The sequence below is a fragment of the Rhinatrema bivittatum genome, chromosome 5 (assembly GCF_901001135.1).
Source record: "Rhinatrema bivittatum chromosome 5, aRhiBiv1.1, whole genome shotgun sequence".
Lineage (NCBI taxonomy): Eukaryota > Metazoa > Chordata > Amphibia > Gymnophiona > Rhinatrematidae > Rhinatrema > Rhinatrema bivittatum.
The window spans coordinates 41,738,276-41,750,536 of NC_042619.1; the positions used below are offsets into that span (position 1 = coordinate 41,738,276).

Consider the following 12,261-nt stretch of genomic DNA (forward strand, 5'->3'; position numbering starts at 1 on the left):
GCTGTGCCTGGGATCACGGGCCGGCCATCAGCCAGCGCGCGTAACTTCTTCAACAAAGGTAAGGGGGGGTTCTAGGTAGGGCTGGGGGGCGGGTTAAGTAGGAGAAGGGAGGGGAAGGTGCGGGGGGGGGAAGAAGGAAAGTTCGAAATCGGAGCAGCCTCGGAGGGAATGGAGGCAGGCTGCGCGGCTCGGCGCGCGCAAGTTGCACAATTGTGCAACCCCTTGTGCTCGCTGAACCTGGATTTTATAACATGCGCGCGGCTGTGCGCGCATGTTATAAAATCAGGCGTAGATTTGTTCGCGCTGGGTTGCGCAAACAAGTCTGCGCCCATGCGCAGGTTTGAAAATCTGCCCCTCCTTGTCTGAGCTCCCTGGTTTCCTGTTACCCAAGTGCTGGACTGGTTGTCTGTTAATAATCAAGGTTTGTTAGTTTGCAGAGAATACTGGTGGGTTGATCTCAGTGCAGGGGTATATATACCATGACATCAGCTTTGCTCCATCTCCATCTGCTTGTAGAGGTGCATAACCAACTGGTTGTGATCCACTTATCCTCCTTAAAGAAAAAGAAATTATCAGGTAAGTAGTCATTTTTCCTTCCTTATTTATTAAAACTATCAAATATTATTGCAATATCTGCGGAGTAGGATTCTTAATAATTATATCACTTACATTTTAATGGACTGATGATTTTAAGTTCACATTGAGGGCTCAAGTGATAGGAACTCTGGCTTCGTTCTGCTTTTAGCTTGTCTTGTTAGATGAACTAAATAAACTCATGCTTGCAGTTCATTTATGTTGTGACTGTTGCTTTTGAACAGAGACCAGGAACGTGTGATTCAGTGATGTCAGGCAGAGAAAGTATATTTCGCCCTCGTTCATGCAACACAATCGAGTTTCCAAGGTTAGTATTATATAGTAGGGCTGTGAATCGTATTTCTGACGATTGAAAATATCGTACGATATTTTCAAAATAGTCAGAAATCGGGGGCTCCCCGAAACCGATAGGAAAACCCCACAAAATTGTTTATGGGGTTCTCTTATCGTTTTGGGAGGAGGGTGGGAAAAATGGCACACTAAAACAACCCCTAAACTCACCCTGACCCTTTAAAACCGCCCCCTTAGCTTCCCCCACCCTCCTGATCCCCCCCAAAGGTTTTAAAATTACCTGGTGGTCCAGTGGTGGTCCCGGGAGCGATCTCCCGCTCTCGGGCCGTCGGCTGCCACTAATAAAAATGGCGCCGATGGCCCTTTGCCCTTACCATGTGACAGGGTATCCATGCCATTGGCCGGCCCCTGTCACATGGTAGGAGCACTGGATGGCCAGCTGGCCGGCCGGGTTTTTTGTTTATCGGCTCGGGTGCAGGCGATTAAAAAAAACCGATGGGACCGAATGAAAAAAAAACCACGATGTGAATCGGAACCGGAATTGGAACCGATTCCGGTTCCGATTCACATCTCTATTATATAGCTTTTCCAGCTCAAACCTTTACTCCTGGGGACTTTCAGTATAGTGTGCTGCTTGAATACACAGCTGTGAAACTGGCAAACCTCATGATTGATTTTTATCTGTGACTTTGTTCTAGTCACTTAGGGGGTAACTTTGACTAAGCTGCCTAGTGACAAGGTACACATGTATTTATGTACCTATGTAGATGTAAGCGGTATTTTAAAAGAGAAGGCACCCAGATAATTTTTCTTTGAATATTTACATATACAAGGGAACAAATGTACACATGAATCTTGTCCCTGCTCTATATTCAGATGGAGGAATGGAGCAAGAAAATGCACATATATTTGAAAATGCAATTTTCCGCACATAGGGGTAGATTTTTTAAAGGGTTACGCGCGTAACCCCAAAAACATACCCCTGCGTGCGCTGAGCCTATTTTGCATAGGCTTGGCAGCGAGCGCAAGCCCCGGGAAGCGCGTATGTCCCGGGGCTTTGAAAAATGGGTGGGGCCGTGGGTGGGGCCATGGTCCTGGGGGGCGAGACAACGATCCAGGGGCGTGGCTGAGCGCCCCGACACAGCAGCCTGTGTCGGGGCCTGGCACACCGGCAGCGAGCCAGCGCACGCATGTTACGCAGCAAGTTACGCAGCGCGCGCATGTTATAAAATTGGGTGTACATTTGTGCGCACCGGGTAGTGCGCACAAATGTACACCGCGTGCGCAAAATTTAAAATCGGCCCCATAGTTTACTTCCTTGACTTAACCACACCCCTAGAATGCCTCTTTTAAAAGTGCATGCATTATAAAAGTAGAGCCAAATTAACCTTACTTGGATGCTAATCCAGGCATTGATGCTTGCAGGGGGTGGGGGTGCAATTAGAGGATCATTTCTTCCCCACTCACCCCCAGAGTTTTAATAGTTTTTGTAATTATTTCTATGGGGCTTTTTTTTGTACATCTCTATTTTGTTTTGTTATATTCTCTTTCTCCCCCTCCCACCAAAGTTTTTCGACAGGTACTCATGAATACACAGGTTTGAGAGTTCTTTGTGTTTTTTCAGATGTGTATCACAGACCCAGCCTTTTACCTTCTGTTCTATTGATGTATTTTTGATGTAGATGAGGATTTAGAACAAGGCGCATGGCATGCAGGCACCATGAAGGCATTCCTACGCAGCTCTATTAACCACATTTTTTTTTATGTATCCAGAGCTATTAAAGCCTCAAGTGTAAGTGGCAACGTGCATGGTGCCAGATTGTGCCAGACACTGCCTTTTTAAATTGCTTATTCTGCCTAAGGCAAACTGAGCTGGTTTATTTGGCTTTTCTCCAGGATTGAATTGAAAGATCTATATGATCAAATGCTATTGGAAAGAATTGACGAAGAGAAGGAAGTGGGAGGCAGACAACAGCAAATAAAATTGTGTGAACAATTAGTAAATGAGGAAAACAATGAAGAAGTCCATAGCAGTGACAAAAGAGGTTTGTTAATAATTATCTAATTTCCAAAAAGATCCTTAGTCTTTAATTATTTTTGAGAACAGCAGCTGCTCTGGCAGCTCTGTAGCCTCAGCAGATTCTTTCCTTTGGAGTAATACTTTAAAGCAGGATTCTCTCTTCTTGTTTCCAACATGTAATTTTGCCATTAGCAGAATAAAAAAAGGAATCACAAGGATAGTTTTGTTAAGATGGTCATCTTATTTAACAATTTATGGACCATATTTATTAGAAAATTACCATGACACCGTTGTCTCTCTTCCTCTTTCACATTTCTTAATGCTCCTGGATCATGCATTGTGTAATTTTGAATTCTGCTTTAATAAACTCTTTTTATACAGCAATGGACACGATTGTTGACTTCCAGTCTACTTATTCTCTGTGGACAAGCACCGAAAACAGCCACATAAGCGGATGATGTCATCCAATGGCTCCGAGTTCTGGTGAAGTTCTCACATAGCTCAGAAGTTTCCAGAATTGTTTCTAAACATGCACAAGACTTCTCACGCTGGCATCAATGCATTTCAGTCTTCAGTCTAATTCATCTGCGATTGTGAATGGTCAGATTGAAGACTCTCTCTCTTTGTCACCATATTGGACGATGTCAGAATCACCAAATGAAAAAGGGAAAGGCAACTTTCCTTTTAAACTGTGCAAAAATGCTATCTCAAAATGATTAGTAAGGATTTACATAAATTGGGCCGGATTTTATAAAGTTGCACGAACGTGTTCTTTTGTTCGCGCACCAGGCGCGAACAAAAGTACGCGGGATTTTAATAGATATGCGCGTAGCCGCGCATATCCATTAAAATCCGGGGTCGGCGCGCGCAAGGCTGCCCAAAATCGGCAGCCTGCGCGCGCCGAGCCGCGCAGCCTGCCTCTGTTCCCTCCGAGGCCGCTCCGAAATAGGAGCGGCCTCGGAGGGAACTTTCCTTCACCCTCCCCCCACCTTCTCCTCCCTTCCCCTACCTAACCCACCCCCCCGGCCCTATCTAAACCCCCCCTACCTTTGTCGGCAAAGTTACGCCTGCTGGAAGCAGGCGTAACTTTGCGCGCGCCGGCTGCTCCGCTCCGAGTTCCGGTCCTGGGGGCTGGTCCGGAGGCCGCGGCCACGCCCGCGGCCCCGCCCCCAAATCGCCGCATCACTCCGAGCGCGCCCCCCGACATGCTCCTCCATGCAAGCCCCAGGACTTACGCGCATCCCGGGGCTTGTGCGCGCCACCGAGCCTATGCAAAATAGGCTTGGTGCGCGCAGGGGGCGTTTGGGGTAGGTTTTCGGGGGGGTACGCGCATATCCTACGCATGTACCCCTTTGAAAATCTACCAGATTATGTCTAAAGTGTCTTGGGTTAGACCATACAAAATAAGCCCAAACGTATTCCAGAACCCTCACACTGTAAACACACATCAAAAACAAAGGGTATCACTGGTCAACTTTCATATACCTTAAAGTAATGAACCACATATATCAGGCCAAAAGGAACTCAATTTGTGGGACCAATAACTCGATGAGTTTGTCTATCATTCAAACTCATACTTGGGTACACGATCCATTTGCTTTATTAGTCAAAAACCATTTTTTTTATTTTATAGGACTCAAAAAGAGTTCATTTTCAATAAAATACCGTATCACTGAAGTGAAGCTGACCCACACACATATGTTAGATATCCTAGTGAATGTTTGTAAATGAGTGATGACTTGAAAATCATAAATCTCCCGTTTAGCTACAAACTTACTGAAACGATAATGCTCGCAAAAATAATGTCACTTCTATCTTCTTATATACATATCAATGATAGACATGATCGTGTTTCGGACCACACTGGGTCCTGCTTCAGGGACAAACAACTCGTCCGGAAAGATTTCTCATTGCCAAAACGCAAAACTTCAGTTCAGCTTCATTCTTTCAAAATGCTCTCGTGGTTGCATCAAACATTCTTCATGGCGGTCTGAATTCAAGACCGCAGTTTTGCAAAAAACATGGCGAACCCTTAGGCTTTATGTACTCACGCCGGAAGTGCTAGTACGGCAGTACAAGTTCTCAACCAGGTCGTCTTTGACAGCAGGCACCAAAAAGATGAAAGCATCAAAATATCAAATATTTGGGAGGGAGGGGGGTCATATGTTCATCAGAAAACCATCAATACGAAGGAAACTCAAAAGTTAAAGAGGGGTCCCAAATGCTCAAAATGATCTCTAAAGAACACACTGTCTGCATCAGGCACAGGAAGAAGTTCCCAACCAAGTCCACAAAGCTCAGCCAGATGCGGGGTGTAGAGAATCCTCTCTACACCCCGCATCAGTAGGAGTCCCTCAGGGCTCATCCCTGTCTCCTACCTTGTTTAACATTTATCTGTTACCCTTATGTAAACTTCTCACTGACCTCAATCTCAAACATTTTCTCTACGCTGACGATATTCAGGTCCTGATCCCCATCGAAGAGTCGCTCGCAAAAACACTGTTGCACTGGGAATCCTGCCTCCAAAATATCAAACAACTTCTTACAAGTCTCAACCTGATACTAAATTCATCAAAAACAGAACTTCTACTCATCACACCAGAAAACAGCTCCATCACATACACCCATCCTACTGTACCAAACACTACACAAGTGAGAGATCTAGGAGTTCAAATTGACAATCACCTAAACCTGAAAGCTAACATCAACAAAACCACCAGAGACTGCTTTTATAAGCTACAAGTGCTGAAAAGAATACGACCTCTCTTCCACACACATGACTTCAGAACGATTCTACAATCAATCATTTTCGCAAAGCTGGACTATTGTAACACCATCATGCTTGGTCTCCCTTCATCACACACCAAACCATTACAAATGGTCCAAAATGCCTCCGCCCGTATACTCACCAACACCAGGAGAAGAGAACACATAACACCTATCTTGATGGACCTCCATTGGCTGCCCATCCACTTCAGAATAATCTACAAGGCCATTCTCACCATTTTCAAAAACATCCATCAATTAGCCCCAATCGACCTCCATATCCCCCTCTGATTACACCATTCCACAAGACCGACAAGAGATGCTTACAAAGGATCACTTCAAGTACCTCCAGCCAAGACTACCAGACACATCACGCTTAGAGATCGGGCATTCTCCACAGCCGGTCCAACATTATGGAACTCCATTCCCCCGGATCTTAGAATGGAACCCAACATCTCAACATTCAAGAAAAGACTCAAAACCTGGCTGTTCACGCAGGCCTTTCCTAACTCCAACTCCATCTAACTCCCTTCATTCAACACGCTCCGCTAGTATTAGCGTTAATAGCCACCTCTTACAATGTTATTTACACACATATATATAACTATCTGATCTTCATTTCCCTTCTCATTCCAAGTTATTGTTTTCCTTGTTATATGTAACTGCTTTTCTGCACTATTGTTTAAATGGTAAAGTTTATTATAATTACACCCCTGTTTCTTGTGAACCAGCATGATGGGACCACCGTCTTGAATGTTGGTATATAAAAAAGTTAAATAAAATAAATAAATAAAATAAATCAAATCAAAGAATACCAATTTATTTTCTCATTGAGCCCCTGTGGATGCACGGAATGCAATTTGTAAATCCAAAAATGTTCACAGCGGTTAAGACGGGCTTGGATATCTCCCCCACGGGTACCCTTTTGGAGCTGTTCTAAAATAGTCCAGCGCAGATCTATAAAAGTATGTCCAGTCTGAAAACAATGTTGGACCAAAGGCGCGGTCAGTTTACCAATTTTGATGCAGCTCCTGTGCTCTATAAGTCTTGTCCTGATTTTCCTCTTTGTGCGCCCTACATAGATCTTATCACAAGGGCATTGGATAGCATTGATGACACAATCGGATTCACAATTGGTCAAAACAGTCTGTTGCACTACCGTACTTGAATTGGGCAAACTCCACTGGGTGCCCGTGATGGCCAGGGCACACATCTCACATTTCCCACAGATTTGATGCCCTCCTGTGGGGAGAGTCATCCTTGTTGATTCAAACGCAGAATGTACTACCAGATCCCGGATATTAGAAGCTCGTGAGAAAGCAAACCTTGGATTAGAGTCAAATACATTATGAAGGGCAAGTACTTGCCAGTGGTCAGCTTCACTTCAGTGATACGATATTTTATTGAAAATGAACTCTTTTTTGAGTCCTATAAAATAAAAAACTAAAAAAATGTTTTTTGACTAATAAAGCAAATGGACCGTATACCCAAGTATGAGTTTGAATGATAGACAAACTCATCGAGTTATAGGTCCCACAAATTGAGTTCCTTTTGGCCTGATATATGTGGTTCATTACTTTAAGGTATATGAAATTTGACCAGTGATCCCCTTGGGTTAGAACATGACATGGCCAGTTGCAGTGCCTGTGGTAGCATGTCACCAAGGGCTAGAATCTACAGAGAGTTAAAATTAAAATATGAGTTATCTACATCAAAATAGAAAAGATTTTGACAAAAAATAAATTTAAAAAATCCATTGTATTTATTACATCTGCACTGAAGAATATAGGTGCTAAAGAAATTGAACAGAGACACTCAGCACTGAATACCAGCAGCACAGAATCAACAAAAGTGGACATTATGCAGACAGGGATGTGGTGCATAAGCATAATGGCACCGATTATTCTGATCAAGAAACAGAAGTTGGAGTTGACGTCATTTCCTCCTATGAATATAAGAAGCTGTGATTGACGCTATGTTTGTTAAAGAATGATGAAAATGTTTTAAGAGATGAAGTAGAAAATTTCTCTGACAGAGCGGATTTGTGGACTAAGGCTTAAGAGAAGGTGCTGTGATGTATAGAGAGGCCCCCTGATGCAGATGGGATATCGAAATGTGGATCTATGTCTGGGTAACGATTGGAACGTTGAGTCTGGACTTTTAATCTGCTCTCTTTGATAAGATAGTTGCCTAGAAGGACTGCTTCATTGGGGACCTTGAGTATGGTGTTTGTTGAGTGATCTGGAGATCCGGCAACAGATTTTTATATAAATAGAAACAAAATGAATAATGAAATAAAATAATGTTTGGATTACTTACCTGGTAATCCCCTTTTCCTTAGTGTAGACAGATGGACTCAGAACGAATGGGTTAGTATCCGCGTGCTAGCAGTTGGAGACGGATCTGACGTCAGCACGGGGTATATAGCCCCACAGGAAGCGCAGCGATTCAGTAATCTTCCTTGCAAAAGCTGTTATGGATGTGTGTACTGACGCTCAGTGAAAAGTGAAAAAGTGAAAACAGGACCCCCCTAACCGATTGACAGTGGCTGGAGACCGCCAGCAGTCCCAACCGGAAGGCGCTGACACCTGGCAGAGTGTATGCCCGTATGTAAGACAAATGTCATGGCTTACCTGGAATCGGTGAAACCCATGTACACAGGCAGCTGGGCGGGATGCTGAGTCCATCTGTCTACACTAAGGAAAAGGGGATTACCAGGTAAGTAATCCAAACATTTCCTGGCGTGTAGCCAGATGGACTCAGAACGAATGGGATGTACAAAAGCTTTACTCCCCGCCGGGGCGGGAGGCTGCCTGAGGACCATGTAGTACCGCCCTTGCAAAAGCCGAGTCCTCCCTGGCCTGGACATCCAGACGGTAGAACCTGGAAAAGGTATGAAGGGAGGACCACGTCGCTGCTTTACAGATTTCTGTCGGCGACAGCATCCCGGATTCAGCCCAAGACGCTGCTTGCGCCCTGGTAGAATGAGCCTTAACCTGTAGAGGTGGAGCCTTCCCAGCCTCCACGTAGGCTGCCCTGACAACTTCTTTAATCCAGCGTGCAATGGTGGACCGAGAGGCTGCGTCACCTTGCTTCTTCCCGCTGTGTAGGACGAACAGGTGGTCCGTCTTTCGCAGGTCTTGTGTCACGTCCAGATACCTGGGCAGCAATCTGCCGATGTCGAGATGGCGTAATAAACGGCCTTCTTCAGATTTCTGCAAACCTACCGTGGTAGGCAAGGAGATAGTTTGGGTAAGATGAAACTGTGAAACCACTTTAGGGAGAAAGGAGGGAACCTTCTGAAGATGGATAGCTTCCGGAGTGATCCGTAGAAAGGGCTCACGGCAGGACAGTGCCTGTAGCTCAGAGATGCGTCGTGCGGAGCACACCGCCAGCAAGAACACCAACTTCAAGGTGAGAGACCGGAGAGATAAGCCCAGAAGGGGTCGGAAGGTGGATCCCGCGAGGAAATCCAAAACAAGATTAAGGTTCCATAAGGGCACAGGCCACTTTAGTGGCAGACGAATATGCTTGACCCCTTGCAGGAAACGAGAAACATCTGGATGCTTGGCGATGGTCTTGCCATCCCTCCTGGGACCATAGCAAGACAGTGCCGCAACCTGAACTTTGATGGAGCTGAGGGAGAGACCCTTCTGAAGCCCATCCTGCAGGAAATCCAACACGATAGGTATGGTGGTGGCATGTGGATTGGTGCCATGAGTGTCGCACCATGCTTCAAATACTCTCCAGATCCGGACGTAGGTGAGGGATGTGGAAAACTTGCGAGCTCGGAGGAGTGTATCAATCACGGGCCCCGAGTAACCTCTCTTCTTCAGTCTAGCCCTCTCAAGGGCCAGACCGTAAGAGAGAATTGAGCCGGATCCGCGTGGAGGATGGGACCTTGACGTAGAAGGTCCCGGAGAGGAGGCAGAGGAAGAGGCTCCCCTGCCAGTAGTCGTCTCATGTCCGCGTACCAGGGTCTTCTTGGCCAGTCTGGTGCCACTAGAAGAACTAGGCCCCGGTGCGTCTGAATCCTGTGGATGATGGCGCCCAGCAGAGGCCACGGAGGAAACGCGTATAGTAGAGTCCCTGGAGGCCACGGCTGGACCAGGGCATCGATTCCGTGTGAGAACGGGTCGCGCCTGCGGCTGAAGTAGCTGGGGACTTGAGCATTGGACTTGTCCGCCAGTAAATCCATGGCCGGAATCCCCCAGTGATCGACAATCATCTGGAAAGCTGCGGGGGACAGCTGCCACTCTCCTGGATTTAGGCGTTCCCTGCTGAGGAAGTCCGCTGTAGTATTGTCCTTCCCGGCAATGTGTACGGCGGAGACGTCCTGCAGATTCGCTTCTGCCCAAACCATCAGTGGGGCGATCTCCAGAGAGACTTGTCGGCTTCTGGTTCCGCCCTGCCGGTTGATGTAGGCCACTGTGGTGGCGTTGTCGGACATCACTCTGACGGCTCTGTGCTGCAGTCTGTGAGCGAATCGCAGGCATGCCAATCGGACCGCCCGGGCCTCCAGGCGATTGATGTTCCACGTGGACTCCTCTCTGTTCCACCGCCCTTGCGCGTTGAGTTCTTCGCAATGTGCTCCCCAGCCGCTCAGGCTGGCATCCGTGGTGAGCAAGGTCCACGTGGGCGAGGACATCTTCGACCCCCTGCTCAGGTGGTTGGACTGCAACCACCACCGCAGCTGGGTCCGAACGCTGGCCGGTAGAGGAAGGCGCGTGGAATAGTCCCGTCGACGGGCGCTCCAGCGATAGAGCAGGGAATGTTGGAGAGGTCTCATATGGGCCCGCGCCCAAGGCACCACTTCCAGGGTGGAGGCCATGAGACCCAGAACCTGCAGATAATCCCAGGCTATGGGCCGACTGGCACCCATCAGATACTGGATATGCTGTCGAAGCTTCAACTGTCTCTTGGGCGTAAGACTGACCTTGTCCGCCCGAGTGTCGAACTGCACTCCCAGATACTCGATTGACCGGGAAGGCTGTAGGCAGCTCTTGCTGAGGTTGATTACCCAGCCCAAGCTTTCCAGAAGGGCGATCACTCTGCCGGTCGTCCGCAGGCTCTCCTCTCGAGATTTCGCCCTGATCAGCCAGTCGTCTAGGTAGGGATTGACCAGAATCCCTTCCCGCCTGAGTGCCGCTGCCACCACTACTACCACTTTGGTGAATGTCCGTGGGGACGTGGCCAACCCGAAGGGTAGAGCCCGAAACTGGAAGTGGCGGCCCAGAACCTTGAAGCGCAGGTAGCGCTGATGATCCGGAAGGATCGGAATATGAAGATATGCTTCTGACAGGTCTAATGCCGTGAGGAACTCTCCGGGCTGGACTGCGGCTTTGACGGAGCGCAGAGTTTCCATGCGAAACCTCGGTACTCGTAAGTAGCGATTGACTGACTTGAGGTCCAGCACAGGCCGAAAAGTGCCCCCTTGCTTGGGAACCATGAAATAAATGGAATAGTGTCCAGAAGTCACTTCCCAGGCAGGTACTGGGAGGATGGCGTTCAAGGACAGGAGCCTCGCCAGGGTAGCTTCTAACGCTGCCGTCTTGTGCCGGGGACATGAAGATTCCACAAACCTGTCCGGAGGAAGATGATGAAAATCCAGAAAATATCCTTCCCGGATAACGGCGAGGACCCACTGGTCCGACGTAATCTCGACCCATCTGGGGTAGAAGAGGGTCAACCTGCCCCCTATGGCTTCGCTCCCCAGATGAATCGGCAAATTCTCATTGCGGGGCGCGACCGGGGCCCGAGCCCGGGCCAGCCCCACGCTTGCGCTGCTTGGTCCGAAAGGACTGATTCCTGGCCGGAGGACGAGTCGCCTGATAGCGCCCCCTATACGGAACAAAGCGCTGGGAACTCCTGCCCCTGTAGGGCCGTGGAAAGGAGCGCTGTCCTCTCCTGGATCGATCTTCCGGAAGTCTAGGCACAGGAGAGGCACCCCAGGTAGTGGCTAGCTTATCAAGGTCACTGCCAAACAGAAACGAGCCCTGAAAGGGTAACCTGGTGAGACGAGACTTCGAAGGCGCATCAGCTGACCATGGCCGGATCCAAAGCTGCCTCCTGGCGGCTACGGAGGATGAAATCCCCTTAGCTGTAGTGCGACCCAAATCCGAGGCGGCATCGGTGAGGAAGGAAAGAGCGGACTCCATAGAAATGAAACATAGAAATGATGGCAGAAGAAGACCAAATGGCCCATCCAGTCTGCCCAGCAAGCTTCACACATTTTTTCTCTCATACTTATCTGTTTCTCTTAGCTCTTTGTTCTATTTCCCTTCCACCCCCACCTTTAATGTAGAGAGCAGTGATGGAGCTGCATCCAAGTGAAATATCTAGTTTGATTAGTTAGGGGTAGTAGCCGCCGCAATAAGCAAGCTACACCCATGCTTATTTGTTTTACCCAGACTATGTTATACAGCCCTTATCGGTTGTTTTTCTTCTCCCCTGCCGTTGAAGCAGGGAGCTATGCTGGATATGCGTGAAGTATCAGTCTTCTCCCATGCTGTTGAAGCAGAGAGCCATGCTGGATATGCATCGAAAGTGACGTATCAGGCACATTTGGTTTGGGGTAGTAACCGCCGTAA

At 47.8% G+C, this 12,261-nt stretch overlaps 1 protein-coding gene across 2 annotated transcripts in view; it reads left to right on the forward strand.

Annotated features, from left to right (window-relative positions):
- Positions 1 to 12,261, forward strand: part of CCDC81 (coiled-coil domain containing 81) — a 377,879-nt gene that overhangs the window by 90,569 nt on the left and 275,049 nt on the right. For both annotated transcript variants that reach the window (XM_029602264.1, XM_029602265.1), the window contains 2 exons: positions 819 to 901; positions 2,782 to 2,930. In XM_029602264.1, coding sequence (XP_029458124.1) covers positions 819 to 901; positions 2,782 to 2,930 — 232 coding nt within the window. The remainder of the gene's footprint in view (positions 1 to 818; positions 902 to 2,781; positions 2,931 to 12,261) is intronic.